Below are 24,662 nucleotides of genomic sequence, written 5' to 3' on the forward strand. Positions count from 1 at the left end.
GCATTTGTTGAGTAAACCTGCTCGGAACTAATTCTTATTATTAACATTCTTCCATAAATATGGTAACCAGTAATATACATAGTACTCCAAATGCAGTCTCACCAATAACCTGTATGACTGAAACATAACCTTACTATTCTTGCATTCAGTACCCCTTGTGTTAAACCATAACATTGTTACCTTTCCAAATTACGAATTGTACCTGCAAACTAAGCTTCTGTGATTCACAGACATCCTTACATCCTGTTTCCTGTGAGGATTCAACTCCTTTCTCCTGTTTCTCCATTGCATCTGTTCTGATGATGCCACCTTCCACAGGGGTGCTGAGACAAGTCCTGATTTTACCACCATGGTTGAAATGCCCCTCAGCCAAGTCTTGCCGATTTCCCACACTTCAACTCTCACCTCTTCTCTTCTGTCCCAACTAGAGGGTATTCCTGGTCCTCACTTTCCACCTCATCTGCATCGACAACCAAAGGATCATTAGCCGCTATTTCCACCACCTCCAGTGGGATGCCACCACCAAATACATATTCCCTTCCCCTCCCATGTCAGCCTTCTGCAGGGATTGTTCCCTCTGGGATTTCCTGGTCCTCACCTTCTCCACTCCCACAGCACCTTCCCATGCAATCACAGAAGATACAATACCTGCCCCCTTTACCTCCTCCCTATTCACCATCCAAGGTCCAAGACATATCCTCCACGTGAAGCAGTGATTTACATATACTTCATTCAATCTAGCCTACTATATTCACTGTTCACAATGTGGTTCCCTATAAACTGGGGAGATGAAAGGCAAACTGGGTGACACTTTGTTGAGTGCCTAGGGTCTGCCTGTAAAAATGATTCAACTTCCAGTTGCTTATGATTTCAACACAACATGCTCCCATGTCAACATTTCTGTCACAAGCCTGCTGCAGACTGTATGTAACCCTACATTTCCCACAACTAAAGCACTTATCCTATACATCCTTGAACACTATAGGCAATAGCCCAGTGGAAACCTACACAGACACGGGGATAACATGCAAACTCTATCCAAATAGTTGCCAGAGGATGGAATTGAACCTGGGTCCCTACTGCTGTGACAGCAGTGCTAACCACTGTTGCAAATATTTTTAACTTGATTAAAATGAAAACCATTCCATTTTTCATAAGTTAATAATTTGATATACCATATATAATCATGTAAAAGTCAAATTTTTAGACTATTTTTTAAGATTAAATTTACGAGGTTGACTGTTACATGGACACTACTTTTAAGAGGTTGAAATTCATGCTACAGTCCAAAATACCATATCATTAGCAGATGCCCAATTGATCTCTAAACGAATAAAGAAGAAACAACAACAATTACAGTAATTACAAGAGTGCTACAGGGAAATGGAGCTCAGCTAATCTGGACTCAGAGGTTGACCTGATGCATCCTAAATTTTTGTGCCAAATTCTTCCATTTCCCTCAGTTTTCTCTTCTCTACTTTTTTTTTTAAAACTAACATTTTAAGTTTTCATTTCTGATAAAAGAAGATATCAGACACTTAACTCTCATACTGTCTCACCGATCATTGCAGTCATGAGAAATTGTCAACAGCTGTACAGTAATTATAGAGAAGCAAATGGTGTGATAAACCTTGTATCACACTAATTATACTAATTATACTGCTTGTTCGATAACGAACCTAAGAAATCAGAGGCCTAATATTGGTGTGAATTGTACATCAAAACATATGACAAAACGGAATTAAAAAATTCACTTCCTCATCGTAACAGTTACGTACAGGGCAATACCTTGACTCACAAATGTTGATTCGTTATCTGTGAAGAACTAGGGTCAACTTTTACATGAGATATGGAGAAATTCCCAGAGTTTTTGGCCAAAAATTGGGGGAGGTGGGGGGGGGTCGACTTTTACTTGAGTATACACAGTAGTAAGCAGCTTTACATTCAGTTATAGTTTTTAAAAAATTATACTTTTTTGTCCATTAAAACAATTTTACATAAAAAGAATGTAATTGTATACTCACACAACCATCATGTACACTCAATTTAGCTTCAAGTTTTAATCTTTGGATGAATTCTCTTCTTCCTTTATAAAGGGCAAAAATCAAAGCAAAAAAGTTATCCATGATGTACAATGGGCAAAATTTGAAATTTTGAGAAAAATCAAGAAAACAACATTAGGATAAATCTACTCATTCTGCCAACAGTAGTGGAATTGAACATGAAAACAGCAAATATTGTTTCAATAATCTTCTGATTATCTTACCATTAAAATTACAAATGGAAGGCTGATAACAACACAACCATGAATTGCATTTGACAAATGTTAAGGTTTTTGAAAACTAATTTCCTTGATTATCATACTTCAAAACAGATGTGAAGCAATCATCTTCTATAGGACTGAGTTGGAATTTCAGACTGGCAGCTAAATCACTTGCGATGGAGAAAGAAAATTAAGCCACTTCTCCCCCCCCCACCCCCAAGTACCTAGAGCAGGAAAAATAGATTGAAACATCTTTCGGAAAATGTCCTGATGGGTCAGTAAAGGGCCATCAATTATTCCAAGGAAGATTTCAGTAAGCTGAACGATTTTTCCCAGGAGTGGTAGAAGACAAGAAGAGAATGTAAAGTATATGTATATAGAGGAACCTCAATTATCCGAATATCAATTATCCGAAGAAGATCCCGAGGGCCGAAGGGCCTGTTTCCACACTAAGTAATCTAATCTAATAAAATCCTCCAACCCTGGCAACATCCTTGTAAATCTATACTCAATGCATTGACCAATAAAGGCATAGAAGATGGGAGGTCATGTTGTGGCTGTACTGGATGTTGGCTAGGTCACTTTTGGAATACTGTTCTGGTCTCCCTTCTATAGGAAGGATATTGTGAAACTTGAAAGGTTTCAGAAAAGATTTACAGTGTGGAAACAGGCTCTTTGGCCCAACAAGTCCACACCGCCCCACCGAAGCAGAACCCACCCATACCCCTACATTTACCCCTTACCTAACACTAGGGGCAATTCACCTGACCTGCACATCTTTGTGACTGTGGGTGGAAACCGGAGCACCTGGAGGAAACCCACGCAGACACTGGGAGAATGTGCAAACTCCACACAGTCAGTCGCCTGAGGCGGGAATTGAACCCGGGTCTCTGGCGCTGAGAGGCAGCAGTGCTAACCACTGTGCCGCCCATATGCTTGCCTTTCTTGGTCAGATTTGAGCTATAGGGAGAGGTTGAATAGGCTGGGGCTATCTTCCCTGGAGTGTCTGAGGCTGAGAAGTGACCTTACAGAAGTTTATAAAATTATGAAGGGCATGGATAGGGTGAATAGTCAAGGTATTTTTCCCCCAGGATAAATGAGTCCAAACTAGAGGGCATAGGTTTAAGGTGAGGGGGGAAAGATTTAATAAAAGGGAGCTAAGGGGCATTTTTTCACACAAAAGGTGGTGTGTGTATATGGAATGAACTACCAGAAGAAGTGGTGGAGGCTGGTACAATTACAACATTTAAAAGACATCAGGATGGGTGTATGAATAGGAAGGGTTTAGAGGGATAGGAGTCAAATGCTGGCAATCTATTTAGGATATCTGGTCAGCATGGACAAGTTGGACTGAAGAGTCTGTTTCTGTGCTGTATAACTCTGACTCTGAATGTTTTGCACGTTTTGTGTAGGATGCTGATTAAAGTGTCAGTTTGTCTGCAAAGCTGACAGTGTGCCTTTGGGAACCTAGGAGCCCGATGATTGATAGCTTGCTTTGATTACGTTGACTGGTATGCCATTTGATCTAATTTTAACCAAAGTTGAATCATGCAAAAGAGGTTTACCAAGATATTGCCTGGTTTGGAGTGCCTTAGATAAGGAGAGGTTGGACAAATTTAGACCGATTTTGCTCGAGTGACAGGGGCCAAGCGGTGACCTAAGAGAAATATATAAAATTATAAGAAACATGGATGGGTGGAAATGCCAAATCTAGAGGGCACAGGTTTAAGGTAAGGCGTTGGGGGTGGGGGTTTAAAGGAGGTATGCAAAACTTTTTTTTTACACACAGCGGGTGTTAGGTGCCTGGAACATGCTGCTGGGGAAGCTAGTAGAAGCAGATACAATAGCAACACTTGACAGACACACAAACAAGCGAGGAATAGAGTGAAACAGCCTAACAGGAAAACAGAATAGATTTAGAATGTTAGCATGTTCAGCCCAGAAACGGTGGGCCAAAGAGCCCATTTCAGTGCTGTACTGTTCCATGTTCTATGTCCTGTACCATGGATGAATATTCAAAAACAAAGGATTATTTTTCACTCCAATGCATGTGAAATACCACAGCAACTGCTTTAGTAATAAAATTTCAAATCCAATTGGTTGTTTGTATGCCAAAGTGAACAACATGGGGAAATGTTTGAAATATGAAACTGCACTACAGTATACTTGGTAATAACATGCCCTGGTCAAGTATCAGCAGAACAGCGTGGCAGAAATAATGAAAAGAACTGACATTAACCAAAGGGAGGTGTCTATAAAGACCGAAGTAAGGAGAGTTTGTCCGATCAATGTACGCCCACTTTACTTATCTCTATTGCTCACTGTACACATAAAAGATAGTGTTTGCTATTCAATATTTCACTCAATATTAAAAGTTACTAGTCACAAAAATGTTGGACAAGTTTTAAAATTATTTCAAAGCTACCAAAGGGAAAAAAATCACTTTCAGAGGAGGGAAGGAGGATAAAATCCCTTTCCCCTAGAATATAACTTCGGAGCAATTTTACACTTGACTTGCACAAAACACCTTAGCTGTGAGACCAATCCTCTCCATGCAGATCAATTCCATAGTGGTCTGTAAACACTTAAAAAAGACTTAAGGGTAAGAAAAGTGAAAAATTGACTGAAGCATGCCAAAGTATCTGGGACAAATCATTAGTTATACCGTTAATGGAACCAAAATAGTAGACAGAGTCTCTGGAATTCAGGAATGATAAAAATACATCACTTCCAATATCTGGAGAATGCAAAAAAGAAATAAAAATTTAGTGGAATATTAGGTTATGGACACAGACTAAAGTTTCCAGAAGTCACACTAAGGTTTTACAATGCACTGAACTCAATTTTTATCACCACACCATGCAAGAGAATGGACTTGCTTTGACAAAAGGTGCAGAAATTTCAAAAATGCATGAACAAACGGCAAAACCAACAGCAAGTACTGATGAGACTACGATAGTGAAATACTAAAATTAAATGTGTTATGATCTTGCTGTCAATTTTAAAATGCTTTTTCTCCATCTTCAAGTTCAACCCCTCCTCATTTTTGAGTCATCTACTTGAGATTCTGGTAATTTATATTTCTATGCCATTAAATCTCCATTATAATTTGTATTGTTTATTCAAATTATCGGTTAACTTTTTATCAAAAACAAGAAAATAATAATTCTATGCTCCTGGTTATTCAAAGTAGTTAAACTTTTTTAAACATATCAGCTAATCCCTGAAAACAAGGAGAAATAACGTTGGAGATTGTCTGTGTACTGAAACAGTTATGATGAAACTCAAAATCTATTTGGAACAGGAATCTGAATTTTCACACAAATTAATTCTGCTTCAGCGAGCAGCCATGATTGGTGAATAAAGTCAGAGGATCTGTGGCGCGTGTGTAACCAGGAGTAACAATTACTTTGGTACTGCTGACATTTTGATCCAAACATGAAAATGCCAGATGAGCAATCAAAGAACAGAGAGAAGGTCACAGATTCTAAGAATGGGGTAGATAGAGTTCACTGCATATCATGAGCATTCAAATGGAGGCTGATCCTGTAAGATACCCTTGTAGTCAACTGGAAAGCACAACACATGGGGACCACCTCCAGAATATGGCAATATCACGGGAACAGAAGGGCAGGACTAGGCGATTCAATCTCGAACCCATTCAACGGGATTATGGCTGATCTGTGGCCGACACATTTGGCCCATTTCCCTTTACACTTTTGCTGAACAAAAACGCACCTATTTCAGATTTAAAATTAACATCTGATCTAGCACCAACTGCTTTTTGTGGAAAACAGTTCCAAATCTCCACCAAATTAAGCATGTTAGAAGTGCTTCCTAACATCTTCCGAAATGGTAGGCCCTAACTTAGGCTACGCCCCCAATTCTCGAATCTCCAAACAATGGAAATAATTTATCCACTCTGTCTTTTCATGTTACAGATAATAGAACAGTATGACCCTTCAACCCTTGACGTTGTGCCAGTCTTTTATCCTACTCTAAGATCAGACTAACCTACATACCCTTCATTGTATTAACTAACATGTGCCTACTCAAGACTCACTTAAATGTCCCTAATGTATCTGACTCTACTACCATTGCCTGCAGTGCATTCCATGGACCCACCACTTTCTGTGTAAAGAACAGACCTCTTACATCTCCCCTAAACCTTCCTCCAATCACCTCAAAATTATGCCCCTTCGTGAGAGACATTTCCGCCCTACGAAAAGGTCTCTAGCTATCCACTCTATATATGTCTCTCAACATCTTGTACACCTCTTATCACAACACCTCTCACCCTTCTTCACTCTGAGAAAAACCCTAGCTCCCTCAGCCTTTCTTCATAAGACATGCCTTCCAGGCAAGGTAACATCCTGGTAAATTTCCTCTGCACTCTCTCTAAAGCTTTCACATCTTTTCTATAATGAGACAACCAGAACTGAACACAATATTGCAAGCACAGTCTAACCAGGGCTCTATAGAGCTGCAGCTTAACCTTGCAACTCTTAAGCTCAACCCCCCCTGCTAGTTAAAGCCAACATACAATACACCTTCTTAACAACCCTATCAAACTGGATGGCAACTTTGAGGGATCTATGGAAATTGACTGAAAGATCCCTCTGCTCCTCTTGCGGCCAAGAATCCTGCCTTTACCCCTGTATTCTGTATTCAAATTTGACCTTCCAAAGTGAATCATTTCACACTTTGAGGTTGAACACCATCTGCCACTTCTCAGCCCAGTTCTGTATTGTCAATGCCTCGTTGCAACCTACGACAGCCCTCCGCACTGTCCACAACTCCACCAACCTTACTAACCCACTCTTCCATTTCCTCATCTAAATCATTTATAAAAATCACAGAGCAGAGGTTCCAGAACTGATCCCTGCGGAACACCAATGGACCAGCCAATTCTGTATCCAGATAGGCAGGTTTCCTTCTATCCCATTCCTTCTTACTTTTTGAATGAGCCTACCATGGGGAACTCTATCAAATACTCTGCTAAAATCCACATACACCACATCCATTGCTCTGCCTTCATCAACGTGTTTTGTCACATCCTTAAAGAATTCAATAAGTTTGTGAGGCATGACTTGCCCCTCAAAGCCATGCTGACTATCTCTAATCAAACTATGGTTTTCCAAGTAATCATAAATCCTGTCTCTCAGAATCCTCTCCAATACTTTACCCAACACTCAAGAAAGACTGACTGGTCTGTAATTCCCAGGATTATCCCTATTCCCTTTCTTGAACAAGGGAAAACATTTGCCATTCTCCTATCATCTGGCACTACTAGAGTGGATGCCAAGGACACAAAGATCATCACCAAAACTCTTCCCTCCCTATCTGTAGTAAGCTAGGGTATATCCTGTCTGCCCCAGGGGATTTATCTATCTTTATGTTTTTCAAAGTTTTCAGCACGTCCTCCTTCTTAACAGCAACCTGTTCTAGCATGTCAGTCTGTTTCACATCGTCCTCAGAAACATCAAGTTTCTGCTCAGTGAGATGTTAAAGGGTTAATTTGCTCTGCTGACCTGTAAAAATTTAGATGTCCCAGGGGTAGGGTGGTATGTTTCTCTGTCTTGCAGGTAGAATGTAAGAAAATTTACAGTGTCATCTCCTGCTATTCAGAATCAATAGAGCATTACAATTAAAATTCTGACCACACCCTGCAATTAAAATAAAACTATTTACACCAGATCTTGCCATTAAGGTATGATTTACAGCAAATGTGTTTCTGGAAATAACCAAATCACTACAGTGTGTCTTGAGTGGCATGTGACTATGGAGGAGTGGCTGGAGGTGGTCTTGTGGGCATTGTTGACTGTGATGTAAAATCTTGTATAAAAGGAAGAACTGGTCCCTTTGTTCAGGGAGATCTCTTGACACAGCTTCACAAGCATAGCAAACAGTGTTAAGGGTTCCTCCAGAAGCTTGTACTTGCTGAATAAATTTTGGCTGTTCACAGAAACTGGCGTATTGCAGTTGCATCGAGTGTGTAAGACTCTCAAGAAGAAAAAAAGAACTAACATTTGGTAGCATTCCAACATATACAGAGCTTCTAGGCGGACCGAATAAGTGATCGTCTGAGTGCCAGTTATGAGAGACAGTTGGGCCCACGAGGTAAGACTTACCTTGATCGTTCTCCTTAATCTACCAGTCAGTCAACCCCTCGTTCTCTGGGACTCTGTAGTGATGGAACGTCTGAGGTAATTATGCACTTGCACCCCAACAGGTCCTCTTTCAGAACTATAAGTTTACTGGAAAGGAGGTTAGAGCCCCCCTTCAAATTCGGAGGGTAGAATCCTCTAATAGTGAGGTTTGAGGCTCTGGAGCATTGTACATAAGATAGAAGATAATTACTGTGTCTGTCTCAACGTTAGACCAGTTGTTCAGAGGGGAACTCCCCCATGTGAAGGTCAGGACCCTGAAGTGTGTGTGGATACTGAGGACACTGGACCAATATATAAAGTTAAGAAGTCGAGACTTTAAAAATGGGACAAATGTTGGATAAGTTGGGTGTCGGAATCCCTTTGCACTGGTTATGTCAGGATGACCCCCAAAATGAGGAATGGTTCAGGCGCCTGTCAGGATGTTTAAATAAAAAATTTGGAAATGAAATTCCACAACAGGAATTTGGGACATAGATAAATGTTTAAAAGCAGACGCGGCAATTTGGAAACGTAATACAGGACTAAATGGAAAAAACTTTAATATCCTCATGGAGAAAGTCTGCTGAGCAAAATTACGGACAAACCTAAAAAGGCGAGCTGGGAGAATAATGCACGTCAAAGAGTGTGTGATAATGATGGAAACCCTAAGTCTTGGGAGGTGCTGAACAGTCAGTGTCACAATTATGATAGGAGTAGAAAGAAAAATAGGAAAAATTGACAAAGGAGAGGCAAAATAAGGAATCAGGATTGAAACGCCAAGCCAGACTATCATGTGAGAACAAAAACAGAGGTACGTTCTGACATGTCTGGTCTGCCAATAATGTTTCAAAATAATGACCCTGATGACCAGCTATGATCACAATGTGGATTTCTGACCTCCTCAGAGACACCTATTCAGAACTCACTAAAAGGTCCAAAATCTTCTCAAAGCCATCCTCCTCCCCAAGCAATTGGCCACAATCAAATGTGCTGCCCTCTGTGCACTAAAATGATCACCTGCCTCAAAAACAACAAGCATACCAGACACTGTCACTGTACAGTGTTTACAGGGGACGCCCCTGACCCACAAAAACAAATATGAAAGACGCATGGGTGTTTCCACTCTGTCATAAGGCCTCTGGATCACTCCAGTTGGCCAAGTGTGTATACCTGATACTTTGTTACCAATGCTAATAATACCTAGGAATATTTAATTTTATTCTGTTTATATTATCATTTTAAGTTTCAGTTCACACATGTCAATTTAAATTGCAGCTGTTTTGTAAATATTCATGCGTTGCTTTGTTTTGTTAAGTGGCTACTCATTTCCATTTTCTATAAATTTACACAATACTATTAGCTATTAGTACTTGGTAACAAAAAAACTTGAAATATTTGTGTATTGATTTCATATTCTGTGTAAAACATATTATTTCTGTCAATTATGTCAAACATTTTAGAATTAGAGATCTTTGTGTGTGAGATGACACAAGAAATTTATTGATATAGTGCTTACTGTAATTTCAGATGGGACACAATGCAATGAGTCCAGTAATGGGCTATCGGTTCCATTTGAATGATTCTCAGTTGGCAGGACTGTTTAAAGATTGACTAGTAGATACAGCAGCAAAAAAGAACTTCAAGGAAAAATCTATATATGAATACTGCTAGTGAAGAAATAGTAACATAAGTTAAAGAAAAACTTAGTTAGAAATTAGGAACTGTGAAATACTTTTTCTGGCAGTTTACACATTAGCCAAGTATTAATTTGTTAAAGGAAAATAATTTTTGAATAACCTGAATGGGGCCCCCCCGAGGGTTTGATTTTAGGACCACTGATTGCTGTGCATAAATGATTGAATTGTTTAGACAGTACAAGTTAGATGTTTATGGATTGCATAAAACTTGATAATGTCATAAATAGTGAACAGAGTAACCGTTGACTGAGAATGTTGAAATAAACAGACACAATTTAGTGTAATTAAATGTGTGACTGTCTTCATACTGCTAACCACCTTGGCAAGGAAGGAATGAGAGAGGAAATGCAAAGATACTTTAAATAGCTAACATCGTCTCTCGAGTTTCTCCATTCACAGGTAGAGCACGCCTTCGGACCATTACCCACCCCTCCACAACCTGATCCAACGGATTCAATCAGCTCCCCAGTCACGAGCACGAAAAGTGAAGAAACTAACAACGGTGAAGAGGAGGTTGTGTAAACTTTCTGTCAGAGACCTTCCTACGGATATCAAACGTGAGCTTTACCTTCTCTTTTGATCATTTAAGGGATATGAAGGTTCACCGGTCAAGCTATCATCAAAACAGCCAGTTGCTTTTGTTACATTAAACAACAGAGTGGAAGCAGAAGCAGCAAAGAATGCTGCGTTCACCTCGCCTGCTGCTGCATGCTCAGATCCGCCAGTATCTTCCATCTGAAGCATCTCCGGACGGATGGAAGTCTCATCAGTTTTGTTAAGTATTTAACTGCCCTTATCGAAGAATTCAGATTTCTCCGTGGGGTGATGCAGAAGGACAGACTGAACTTTGTTTTCAGGTTGGCATTTACTGAAGGAGATTTTGGTTAACTGGCTCGTTTCTACTCAACTTGGAGAGGGTGGAGTGGTCACTTGGGACTGTGGATTTAAGAACTGTACTGGTGAATATTTTTTTCCCACGTGAGACGATCCTATCTACTGCATGGAATAGTAATGTTTGTTGTTCTAGTCATTGTATGTTGTGTGTGTCAATAACTTGCTTAAGTACTGGCTGTCAGTTTCTTATGAATAAGCTGCGAGTGCCTTTTAGTTGGTTATCATAAAAAGGAAAGAATGAAATGTTAAGGGGTTAATTTGTTCTGCTGACCTGTAAGAACTTAGTAGTCCCAGGGGTAGGGTGCTATATTACTCTGTCTTGCAGGTAGAATGTAAAAAAAAAATTACATTGTCATCTCCTGCTATTCAGAGCAAATTTACATTGTCATCTTGTGTATTCAGAATCAGTAAGAACACTGTGGTTAAAGGATGCAAGTTTGCTCGCTGACCTGGAAGATTCATTTTCAGATGTTTCGTTACCATACTAAACAACATCATCAGTGAGTCTCTAGTGAAGCACTGGTGCTACGGCCCGCTTTATATTTATGCCTACTATCTTCCCCAAACTCGCTAATTGCAGTTAAAATTCTGACCAAACCCTGCAGTTACAAAAAATGATTTAAACCAGATCTTGCCATTAAGGAATGATCTACAGCACATTGTAGTGATTTAACTATTTCCAGAAACTTTGTGTCTTGAGTGGCATGTGACTATGGGGGGAGTGGTTTGGGGTTGTCGTGTTGGCATTACTGACTGTGATGTGAAATCTTGTATAAAAGGCAGAACTGGTCCCTTTGTTCAGGGAGATCTCTTAACACGGCTTTGCAAGCATATTGAAGGGTGTTAAGCGTTCCTTTAAAAGTTTATACTTGCTTAATAAATTTTGGTTGTTCACAGAAACTGGTATATTGCAGTTGCATCAAGTGTGTAAGAATCTCAAGAAAAAAGAACCTAACATCAGCAGTAAATATTGAAGCAAAGTGTTCATTGAAGATACCCCCCCCCCCCCCCCCACTCCCCCATTTTCCTCCAACTCCAGATGCAAGTTTCCTCCATTATCCCTGATCAGCACTACCCTCACTCTGGCCATCCTCTTGTTCATCACTTAAATGAAGAATGCCTTAGGGTTTTCCTTAATCCTACCTGCTAAAGATTTGTCATGCCCCCTTCGAGGTCTAAGTCCATTCTTCAGTTCCTTCCTGGCTACCTTGTCAACCTCTAAATCCGTGTCTGATCCTTGCCTCCTTAATCTTAAGTAAGCTTCCTTCTTTGTCTTGACTAGATGTTCCACATCCCTTGTCACTCAAGGTTCCTTCACCCTACCAGACCTTCCTTGCTCAGTGGGACAAATCTATCCAGCACTATCAGCAGATGCTTCCTAAATAACTTCCACATTTCTGTTGTGTATTTCCCAGAAAACATCTGTTCCTAATTTAGGTGCTCCAATTCCTGCCTAATAGCATTGTAATTCCCCCTCCCTCAATTAAACACTTTCCCATACCAACTGTTCCTATCCCTCTTCAAGACTATAGTAAAGGTCATGGAGTTGTGATCACTATCACCCAAATTCTCTCCCACCAAGAGATCCGACACCTGGAATCGTTCGTTGCCAAGCACCAAATTCAATATGGCCTCCCCTCTAGTCGGCATATCTACATATTACGTCAGAAACCCTTCCTTTCAGTCCATCTAAACTAAAAGTCACACAACACCAGGTTATAGTCCAACAGGTTTATTTGGAAGCACTAGCTTTTGGAGTGCTGCTCCTTCATCTGGTAGCTGTGGAGCAGGACAATAAGACACAGAATTTATAGCAAAGGATTACAGTGTCATGCAACTGAAAATGATATATTAAACAAACCTATATTGCTGTTAAGTCTTTCATCTTTTAGAATGGACTATAGGTTTCGGCTCATTAATATGTAAATCCCAGAACTTCTTTTAAGTCACATTCTCGAGATAACTTAAGATTTTATTAAAAAGGTGACATCTCAGCTCAGATAATGCATTAAAGGTGTGAGGTTAGAGTCTGTCTGTATCCCAGTCTTAAGTCAGACTGATTCTATTTCCAAAGTGGAATTTATAAAATATTACATGGATTGACTGTCTGCAGATTGTACCCTTTTTGAGCAAAATAAAATGTATCTGCAAATAGAATTCTTCAAATACAAATTGACTCCATAGATTTATATGTGTGCCTGCCTGCATGAGAGAGTGTGTGAGTGTGTGCATGTGAGTGTGTTTTTGCATATGTGCATGCTTGGTAACGTGTGTGTGCGAGAGAGAGTGAGAGTGAGAGTATAAGCCTGTGAGAGGATGTGTGCATATGTGTCAGTGTGGGGAGTGGGGTGAGAGTATGTGACTGTGTATGTGAGTGCCTATGTACACAAATGTAGTGGGGTCACCTGTAGTGTGACATGAACCCAAGGTTCCTGTTAAGGCCATCCTCATGGGTACTGAACTTAGCCATCAGCCTCTGCTCGGCCAATCTGTGTTGTTGTGTAGATCAAAACTATTTGAACTAAGTAGGTTCCAATCAATATTAATGAAGTTAAAGTCACCCATGACAACAACCCTATTACATCTACACACTCCCAAAATCTGCCTCCCAATCTGATCCTCCATGTCTCTGTTGCTATTGGGTATGGGGGGCTTGTAGAAAACTCCCAATAAAGTGACTGCTACATTCCTGTTTCTGACTACCACCCATTCTGACTGTGTAGACAAACCCTCCTCGACCATTTCCATTTCCATTTCTGCAGCTAATCCCTGATTACTCTTCCACCTCTTTTACCTTCCCCCCCATTCCTTTTGAAACATTTAAACCCTGGAACATCCAACAATTATGTTTTGAAGGCTTTAATCATATAACCCCTTAGCCTTCCAAGGCACTGGCAGTCTTTTCCATCACAACTTGGAACATGGCCATCATCAATATACTCAGCAAGACCAGCTACTACTACTGCTTCTGCATGCTATCCAATCCCACACAAACTGCCTCTTGTATAATTCACTGATATGAGTCACAATGATGCTCTCTCTCTCACAGCCCATAGTTAGGGACAAAAAGAAAGAGATAAAAACAGAATGTCAACAAACAGAGAAAAAGTGTAAAGTGAGTGATGAGGGTATAATACAAAGAAACGCTTATGGTGAAAGCACAAGTAAAAGGAAGTTAACTCTCAGAGAGAAAAAAGAAAAAGCTGGAAGAAACATGCATTTGAAAGCGTAAAGAGTAATCCAGATACATTGAAAATCCAATGTTACAAACACAAAGAATTACAGATGCTGGAAATCAGAAACAAAAACACAATGATGTAAAAATTTAGTAAGCCTGGCAACATCTGCATAGAGAGAGCGCATGCGAGAGGAAGCACAAGAGCAAAAGGCAAAGGGTGACCGGACTCAAAATGTTAACTGTTTCCCTCTCTAGTGATGCTACCAGACTTGCTGAGTTTTTCCAGCACCTTGTGTTTTTGTTGAAATTCCAATGTTCATTTGCTAAACTTACACTGCATAGAACATAACAGCGCAGTACAGGCCCTTCGGTCCTAGAAGTTGTGCCAACCTATGAAACCAATCTGAAGCCCATCTAACCCACACTATTCCATTATCATCCAATGACCATGTTTATCCAATGACCATTTAAATGCCCTTAAAGTTGGCGAGGCTTCTACTTTTGCAGACAGGACATTCCACGCCCTTGTTACTCTGAGTAAAGAACCTACCCCTGACATCTGTCCTATAGCTTTAAATTGAGGGGTGATAGATATGTCCCCTTGTGCTAGCCATCAGCATCTGAGGAAAAAGGCTCTCACTGTCCACCCCTATCTAATCCTCTGATCATCTTGTATGTCTCTGTAAGTCACCTCTCAAATTTCTTCTCTAGAATGAAAACAGCCTCAAGTCCATCAGCCTTTCATCATAAGACCTTCCCTCCACATCAGACAACACCCTGGTAAATATCCTCTGAACTCTTTTCAATGCTTCCACATCCTTCCTATAATACAGCGACCAGAACTGTATGCAATACTCCCAAATGTTGCATACACCAATTCCTGCTACACCAGAGTTTTGTACATCTGCAACATGACCTCATGACTCCGAAACTCAATCTCTCTACCAATAAAAGCTAACACACTATACGCCTTCTTCACAACCCTATCAACCTGGGCGGCAACTTTCAGGGACCTTTGTACATGGACACCGAAATATCTCTGCTCATCCACACTACCAAAAATCTTATCATTAGCCCAATACTCCATATTCCTGTTAGTCCTTCCAAAGTAAATCACTTCACACTTTTCTGCATTAAATTCCATTTGCACCTCTCCAGCCAGCTCTGCAGCTTATCTATGTCCCTCTGTAACCTGCAATATCCTTTGGCACAGTCCACAACTCTACCAACCACACATTTACTAACCCATCCTTCTACGCCCTCAGCCAGTTCATTTATAAAAATGACAAAATAGCAGTGGCCCAAAAACAGATCCTTGCGATACACCACTAGTAACTGAATCAAGATTCGAGTGGTGCTGGGAAAGCACTGCAGGTCAGGCAGCATCTGAGGAGCAGGAAAATTGACATTTCGGGCAAATCACTTGCAACTGAATGCCAGGATGAACTTTTGTCATCAACTACCACCCTCTGTCTTCTTTCAGCTAGTCAATTTCTGATCCAAACTGCTAAATCAACCTCAATCCCATGCCTCCAAAGTTTCTGCAATAGCCTCTTGTGGGGAACCTTATCAAGTGCTTTATTGAAATCCATACACAGCTGCTTTACCCTCATCTACCTGTTTAGTCACCTTCTCAAATAACTCAATAAAAAGGTTTGTAAGGCACGATCTACCCTTCACAAAACTATGTTGACTATCCCTAATCAAATTATTCCTTTCTAGATGATAAATTCTGTCTCTTATAATCCTTTCCAATACTGACCCACAACTGAAGTAAGTCTCACTCGTCTATAATTAACAGGGTTATGTCTACTCCCCTTTTTGAACAAGGGAACATTTGTTACCCTCTAACCTTCTGACACTATTCCAGTAGATAATGATGACATAAAGATTAAAGCTAAAGGCTCTGTAATCTCCTCCCTAGCTTCCCAGAGAATCATAGGATAAATCACATCTGGCCCAGGGGACTTACCTTTTTATTTTGCACTCTTAATTAAAAGCACCCCACTTACTGGATATATCTATCACAAGGATTTAGCTGAATAATTTAACATATTGCTATCCTTAATCCTTGTGATTTAGTCTTTTCAATGACAAAGTCCAACTTGCGATACTAAATTTTAGAACACAAACTTACATAACCGTAAATGTATCCTTACGAAAGGCAAGTAGATCTTCAAAGTTTGGTAGAAGATTTGTAGCTCGGGTGCTCGTTGTTGTGGTTCTGTTCGCCGTGCTGGGAATTTGTCTTGCAAACGTTTCGTCCCCTGTCTAGGTGATATCCTCAGTGCTTGGGAGCCTCCTGTGGAGCGCTTCTGTGCTGTTTCCTCCGGCATTTATAGTGGCCTGTCTCTGCCGCTTCCGGTTGTCAGTTCGAGCTGTCCGCTGTAGTGACCGGTATATTGGGTCCAGGTCGGTGTGTTTGTTGATAGAGTCTGTGGATGAGTGCCATGCCTCTAGGAATTCCCTGGCTGTTCTCTGTTTGGCTTGCCCTATAATGGTAGTGTTGTCCCAGTCAAATTCGATGAACAGAACCACAACAGCAAGTAGATCTGTAGGTAGTTCTTAAGATTGCAATAATTGAATTGCAAAACAAAAAAATATTTTTAATAAATTGCAATGAGGCAAGTCCACATAATAAATATTATAGTGTGCAGTTCACAAATGATAAATAGGAAGTGAACTGTGAATGACATTGGTAAACCTGAAATACACTTAACAATATAGAGTTCATCATTTTTAATAATTCTTTGCTATAGCATTTCTACATATCTGCTTGTCAAACTATTTTTTTCAAAATACTTGCATCCTATATTTAACCTTCATGAAATACACTGGCATCTCATCACTCCATTTCTAAATTTAGATAATCCATCTCATCATCATTTTGGATTGCATTACAAATTCTTGGGTTTTCAGTTGCAGCAATACTATAATATGCTAGCTTCTAAATGTAGTGTCATGCCTCTAACAATTACACGAATTTAAAAAACTTTGTTCCAAAGTTTGATTCCAGAAGTAAACAAATGTATGGAAGAAAACAAATTACTGGGAAAAAAACTTCACATTGGGTTGTCGGCAAATTTCAGACAAAGGAACACAGCTTAAAAATGGGAAGCAATCCTTTCAGGAGGAGAGTGAGAAAGCATTATGATTGTTTATGCAAAGCGTAGAAATTTGGAAGAACTACTCATGGAGAAGCAGCAGGTGTATGTCATAGGGACTCCAGTCTACTCTTCCTTTCAATATGGTTATGCTGATCTCCTGCCTCAAATCCACTTTCAAGCCTACTCCCCATATCCTTCCATCTGAGAAACGAAACATTTGACTAACTAAACCAAAAACATACTCCAGAAAGGAGCATCCCACAATCTTCTGGAATTTTTTTTCATGAATACACAGTGCACCATTTTCAATCAATATTATAATTCAAGTACCCTAACACTGGAAACAGTTTGATTTATTTTCTGCATTCTACAACCTTCACGTTCTTCTCAAAGTGCGATACCTGGTCGATACCATCATTATAAATATACACATAGACAAGGAAGAAACTATGGTCTCATTTGATGTAACGGCACTGTTCACCTCCATCGACAAAACACTAGCCAAAGAAACAATAGCCAACCTGCTGGACAGACAGAACAGACAACAGGACATTGAACCTATCAACAAAGACGGCATACTTAAACTACTGGACTTGTGCCTCACAGCACACTTCACATTCAACAACCAAATATACGAACAAATCAACGGACCACCCATGGGCTCACCGATCTCTGGACTCATAGCAGAAGCAGTATTGCAAAGGTTAGAACTAACAGTCTTACCACAAATTCAACCCAAACTCTGGGTCAGATACGTGGATGACACCTTTGTAATAATTAAAAACACAGAAATAGAGAACACACACCAGATCATTAACGCCACACTCACAGGAATCCGACTCACTAGAGAGGAAGAAAAGGACAACCAACTCCCATTCCTAGATGTGATGGTACAGAGAACACCGAACGGAGAAATCACCACAAAGGTTTACAGGAAAGCCACACACACAGACCAAGTCCTAAACTATGAAAGCAACCACCCCAACACACACAAACAAAGTTGAATCAGGACACTATTCAAAAGGGCCACAACACACTGCAGCACACCAGAACTACAAAAAGAGGAAGAGGAACACCTATACAAAGTATTCACCAAAAACGGATACCCTCGCAATTTCATCAACAGATGCCCAAGGGAGAGACAACGGAACGAGGACATGCCGCAACCCAAAGGACTAGCCACACTACCATACATCAGGAGCATTTCTGAACTGACAGCCAGACTACTGCGACCACTAGGACTCATAACAGCACACAAACCAACAGCCACACTCAGACAACTCACCAGAACAAAGGACCCAATACCCAACATGAGCAAAACTAATGTAGTGTACAAAATCCCATGCAAGGACTGCACAAAACACTACATCGGACAAACAGGAAGACAGTTAATGATCCGTATACACGAACACCAACTAGCCACGAAACGACACGACCAGCTATCCTTAGTAGCCACACACACAGACGACAAGCAACATGAATTCGACTGGAACAACACTACCATTATAGGGCAAGCCAAACAGAGAACAGCCAGGGAATTCCTAGAGGCATGGCACTCATCCACAGACTCTATCAACAAACACATCGACCTGGACCCAATATACCGGCCACTACAGCGGACAGCTCGAACTGACAACCGGAAGCGGCAGAGACAGGCCACTATAAATGCCGGAGGAAACAGCACAGAAGCGCTTCACAGGAGGCTCCCAAGCACTGAGGATGTCACCTAGACAGGGGACGAAACGTTTGCAAGACAAATTCCCAGCTCGGCGAACAGAACCACAACAACGAGCACCCGAGCTACAAATCTTCTCCCAAACTTTGAACACCTGGTCTTGTATACATTTAATTTGATGAAGACCAATTTAAAACTGAAAGAAATTCTTATTCGTGCCAAGTGAGATCAATACATAGATCAGAGACAATAAACTTAAGTACCTTGCAATATCCTTAAATCTGAATTGTAGCTGACTTGGAAGACTGCACAAAAGTGAATATATCCTCTTTGAAAGTAGGATGTTACTTATTAATAAATTGAAGCTTTGACTTTGTGAAGGGTGAGAGAAATACACTGAAGCCAGCACACAGGGTGCAGTCTGAGATTATTAATACTGACCATTTGCACAAAGACATTTTTTTGTTTTCTCATCTTTGCTAAATCAGAACTTGCATAACCCCAGATCACTATGGCAAGATAGACTTTTGCAAAGGCGTTTGCCTACTTTAAGTCTCAAAGATGCATTTTAAAGAATTAAGAATGTCAAAACTATGTTGGATTCAGAGCTGATGTACAGTTGAAAGCTAAATAATCCTTGCTGATATGACTAACCTATCCATCTTTCTCATCCCAAAGGCAACCTCCCCAAGACCACAGTAATTCATGTGTAGCAATCCAAAGACTATGGTAAGCCATGAAGAGTAATCTTTTCTATGGCCAGAATAACACAATAGAACAAACAATAATACAGGACAGGAACAGGCCCTTCATCTCATCAAGCCTGCACAGCAACATGATGCCTTTCTGCACTAATTACCTTTTGCCTCTACTGAAAACAAAAAATGCTGGAGATCACAGCAAGTCAAGCAGCATCCATGGAGAGAAAGCAAACTAACATTGAGTCTAGATGCTTTAGCTCTGATAAAGAGTCAAAGCGTGGAGGGGGCAGGAATAATGGGAGATGGGGGGTTGGAGTGCTGGAGAGAAAGGAAGTTGATCGTTCAGATTAAGTGATTGGAATGTAATAATAGCAGAACAATGGTGTGTCTAACTGCCAGGCTAGAAAAAAAAACAGACAGTTCTACTGCAGTGGGAGGCGAGGAGATTGGTGAGAGGACATGGTGACAGAGAATGTAATAACTAAAGCTAAAATAAAGGGAAGGAATAGGAATTGGTACACAGTTTGAAGGCGTTGACCTCAATATTAAGTCCAGAAAGCTGTAAAGTGTCGAGTCTGAAGATGAGATGTTGTTCCTCCAGTTTGTGCTATGATTCAGTTGAGCCCTGCAGCACACAAAGGACAGACACATGGGCATATGAGCAGGATGCTCTGTTAAAATGACCAGCCATGGGAAGTTCAGGGTCATGCTTTCGCACAGACCAGAGATGTTCTGCAAAGTGGAGAAACCAAATACAAACTGGTGACCAATGTAGAATAGGCCACATTGTGTGCAGCAAAAACAATACACAAGATTGGAAGAGGTACAGGTGAACTGCTGCTTCACCTGGGAAAAACAACTGTTTAGGCCCTTGGATGGTGAGCAGGGAGGACAAGAAGAGGTAAATGTTACACCTTCTGTGGCAACATGGGAAGGGGGTGGTGTTAGTGGTCGATGAATGGACTTCGGTATCATAGAGGGAACTTAATGTTAAAATATTAAATTGGAATATCCCTCTGGACATTAATATAAAAAGTTGAAAGGATTCAGAAAAGATTTACACGGATGTTGCCAGGGTTGGAGGATTAGAGCGATAGGGAGAGATTGAATAGGCTGGGGCTGTTTTCCCTGGAGTGTTGGAGACTAAGGGGTGACCCTCAGAGGTTTATAAAATCATAAGGGGCATGGACAGGGTAAATAGACAAGGTTTTATCCCTGAGATGGGGGGGAGGGGGGGGGGGGGGGGGAGGCCAGAATTTGAGGGCGTAGGTTTCAGGTAAGCGGGGAAAGATATAAAAGTGACCTAAGGGGCAACCTTTTCAGGCACAAGGTGGTGCATATGTGGAATGGGCTGCCAGAGGAAGCAGTGGATGCTAGTACAATTGTAACATTTAAAAGGCATGGGTATATGAATAGGAAGGGTTTACAAGGATATGGGCTGCATGCTGGCAGATAGGACTAGATTGGGTTAGGATATCTAGTTGGCATGGACGAGTTGGACTGAAGGGTCTGTTTCGATGCTGTACATCTCTATGACTCTGTGAATGAACATTCTGCAAGTGGGTGGGGACGACATTCATGTAAGAATGTGAATGACCCCCATTCCATTTAGACAGTCATTTGCTACTATTCTCATTCAATCTCTTCCATTCAGAAATGCTTTCTAGTCATCCCCTGAAGCGTGGTATGTTGCACCTGCATGGTCTTGGTGAATAACTGAGTCAGGAAATCGTTTGCCTATTAATTCCCCAGGATTAGGGCATTTACTTTTACATTATCTGGAGAGTGATTTCATCTTACCATTGTACCTGGGGTAACATGTGATTGTGAGGGAGTGACTGGGTTGTCTTGAGTGGCATGTGACTGTGGGGGAGTGGCCAGAGTATTTGTAAGCATTACCAACTGACCTGTATATAAAGGAGATTTGTTTTGTGCGCAGTCTCTCTTCTGTCTCGACTTTGCAAGTCTGCGAAGAGTATCAGAGGGGTCACCTAGCCTGTACAAGCTTTAATAAATTTTAACTGTTTGTAGAATTTAGTGTGTGAAACCTCAGGAAACGAACCTAACATATGGTGGCAGTGGTAGGATTCTAACACACACGGAGCTTCCAGGTAGACTGAATAAGCGATTGTCTGAGTGTTGGTTGCTTGAAATAGATGGGTCCACAAGGTAAGCTTCACCTTGATCTCTCTCTCTAAAATTTAACACTCAGTCAACCCCTCAACTCCTGGGACTCTTTGAGGTAACTCGCACACGGAGTCACTTTGCATGAAGCTAGATTTTAAAAGGGTTAAATCTGGGTTAGAGACCCCATGAGAAGTAAAGTAAGAAAGGAGTTAAATCCTCTACAGACACAAGGTTTGAGGTGCTGGAAAAAAAACTTAGAATTTGGGTACTTCTTGGAATTGTTGCCTTCATCCCCCACACCTCCCCTTAGAAGTACTTTCGGGACAGCATGGCGTCACCGGGAAAAGGGGGAGAAAGTGGAGCTGTTCCCTTTGGGTCCTGACAGTAAAGTATATTGACTGCCAGGGAAGCTTTGTTTGGGTTTGTGTGCTGTGGGCTAGACTCTGTGAGTCCTTCTTCTGGGGGAGTAGCATGGACTGGAGTGCCATTTGGTCTGCTGTGAGGCTATTATTTTTATGGGTATGATTTCATCAAGAGGGTATAGCTGGTCTTTCTTTCCTTTGTGGTCTTGTCCAGTGGTGGGGCGGCATTCCTCGGCCCGGTTTCACCAAGATGAGGATGTTTTATTGATCTTTTCATGTGTGCACGGCTGGTACTATGGGTTTGTGGAGCTTTGGAAATCTTGGACTAATGCTTGTGTTTTTTTTCTGTGCCAAGGTGGTCTGGGAGTCTGTAGGCATGATTTATTTTTGTCCGACTCTAGTGTGGATCGTTTAGAGCCACCTCCTCCATCTTTTTGACTCCTCGTTTTCCATTTCATGTATCATCACCAGGTGAACTAAGGTGAGGGTCTCAAATGTGCATGTTTTTCACCCGCCTTAAAACGGGAAGAATTCTGACCAGAGGCACTTCCCAAAAAAAAAGAGAAATGCTGAAATTAAGGTTGTACTAATACTTGGGTCGAAAAAGGCAGTTTCGATGTAAATTGTGCCATGCTGAGAGTGCTTGATATTTAACTATTTTGGTTTGTTAAAATACTGATTCACAAAATTCTTTTAGGTAACTGTTTTGTCTTATTTGAATCAGGATCTCAATTCAATGTGTTTTGTGGACTATGTAATAGGGTAGATTTTGTTTTTACATTAATGTTATACAACATTGTCATTTTTTAAATTATCAAATTTGTAACCTTAAAATCAAGTTGACTGAGTGCTTTGAGCCCCTGATTTGTTTGAAATTCTACAATGCCGGTTTTAAAAAAAACAACAGTGGTCATGCTTTAGCCAGATGAGGTATTGTATTGTAATATCTTTGCTGTTTTTTTAAATGCAGAGTGTTCGTAAAAAGAAGAATGCATTTGTTAAGACTGTAGAGACTATTAAAACTTGAGGCTGAGCTGTTTCAGTTCTTTCAAATATTGTTAAGGCTTCACTGGCCCCCTTCATATTGCAAATTTAAGGAATGTTGATCTCTGTCAAAGTTATCACTGTAATTCTGACTGTTTTATATGGGAAGTTTCATTTGGAGAACATATTTTAATATATTCTGCATTTGCTTCCCACGAATGTTTCACTTTTAAATCTGAACTGAAACTGCCTCTTCAATGGCTAAAGTGCAGGAAACATTTTGTTGTTTTCTTGCTGTTCCAGATTTTTAAAATTCTTTTCCTGACAACTTTCACATCAGCCAAGTATTAATTTGTTAAAGGAAAATAATTTTTGAATAACCTGAATGGGGTCCCCTGAGGGTTTGATTTTAGGACCACTGATTGCTGTGCATAAATGATTGAATTGTTTAGGCAGTACAATTTAGATGTTTATGGATTGTATAAAACTTGATAATGTCATAAATAGTGAATAGAGTAACAGTTGACTGAGAATGGTGAAAGACAGACACAATTTAGTGTAATTAAATGTGTGACTGTCTTCATACTGATAACTACCTTGGCAAGGAAGCTACAAGAGAGGAAATGCAAAGATAGTTTCAGCAGCTAACATCGTCTCTCGAGTGTCTCCATTCATAGGTAAGGCACACCTTCAGATCATTGCCTGTTCCTCCACAACCTGATCCAATGGACTCAATCAGCTCCCCAGTCATGAGCACAAAACATGAAGAAACTAACAATGGTGAAGAGTATGCTTTTTGTCAGCAGCCTTCCTACGGACCATGTGAGCTTTGTCTTCTCTTTCAATCATTTAAGGTATATGAAAGTTCACTGATCAAGCTATCATCGAAACAGCCAGTTGGTTTTGTTACATTTAACAGCAGAAGCAGCAAAGAATGCGGAGTTCACCTAGCCTGGTGCTGCATGCTCAGATGTGCCTGTATCTTCCATTCGAAGCATCTCGTGTGGATGAAAGTCCCATCAGTTTTGTTAAGTATTTAACTGCCCTTATCAAAGAATTCCGATTTCTCCGTGGAGTGATACAGAAGGACAGACTGAATTTTGTTTTCAGGTTGGCATTTACTGAAGGAGATTTTGAAATAACTGGCTTGTTTCCACTCAAGTTGGAGGGAGTGGAGTGGTCAGTAAGGACTGTGGATATAAGATCTTTACTGGTGAACTTTTTTCCTTACGTGGGAGAATTCTGCAAATTCTATTTACAGCGTGTACTAGTAGTTTTTGTTGTTATAATCATTGCAGGTTATGTATCAATAACTTGCTTAAATACTGGCTGTCAGGGTCTTATGAAAGCTGGTAGTGTCATCTAGGTGGTTATCATGGAATGGTAAAACGGTGGAAGATAATGTTAAAATATTAAATTGGAATATCTCTCTGGACATTAATGTAATATTAAAGAGTTAAACTGCACTGAGTGAACATTCTAGAAGTGGGTGGGGACAACATTCATGCAAGAATGTGAATGACCC

At 40.5% G+C, this 24,662-nt stretch overlaps 1 protein-coding gene across 7 annotated transcripts in view; it reads right to left on the bottom strand.

Moving 5' to 3' along the window:
* The window catches only part of dcaf6 (ddb1 and cul4 associated factor 6), a 225,207-nt gene that overhangs the window by 193,934 nt on the left and 6,611 nt on the right, over positions 1 to 24,662 (bottom strand). For all 7 annotated transcript variants that reach the window (XM_072585183.1, XM_072585182.1, XM_072585186.1 and 4 more), the window contains exon 2: positions 2,025 to 2,086. In XM_072585183.1, coding sequence (XP_072441284.1) covers positions 2,025 to 2,086 — 62 coding nt within the window. The remainder of the gene's footprint in view (positions 1 to 2,024; positions 2,087 to 24,662) is intronic.

The sequence above is a fragment of the Chiloscyllium punctatum genome, chromosome 15 (assembly GCF_047496795.1).
Source record: "Chiloscyllium punctatum isolate Juve2018m chromosome 15, sChiPun1.3, whole genome shotgun sequence".
Lineage (NCBI taxonomy): Eukaryota > Metazoa > Chordata > Chondrichthyes > Orectolobiformes > Hemiscylliidae > Chiloscyllium > Chiloscyllium punctatum.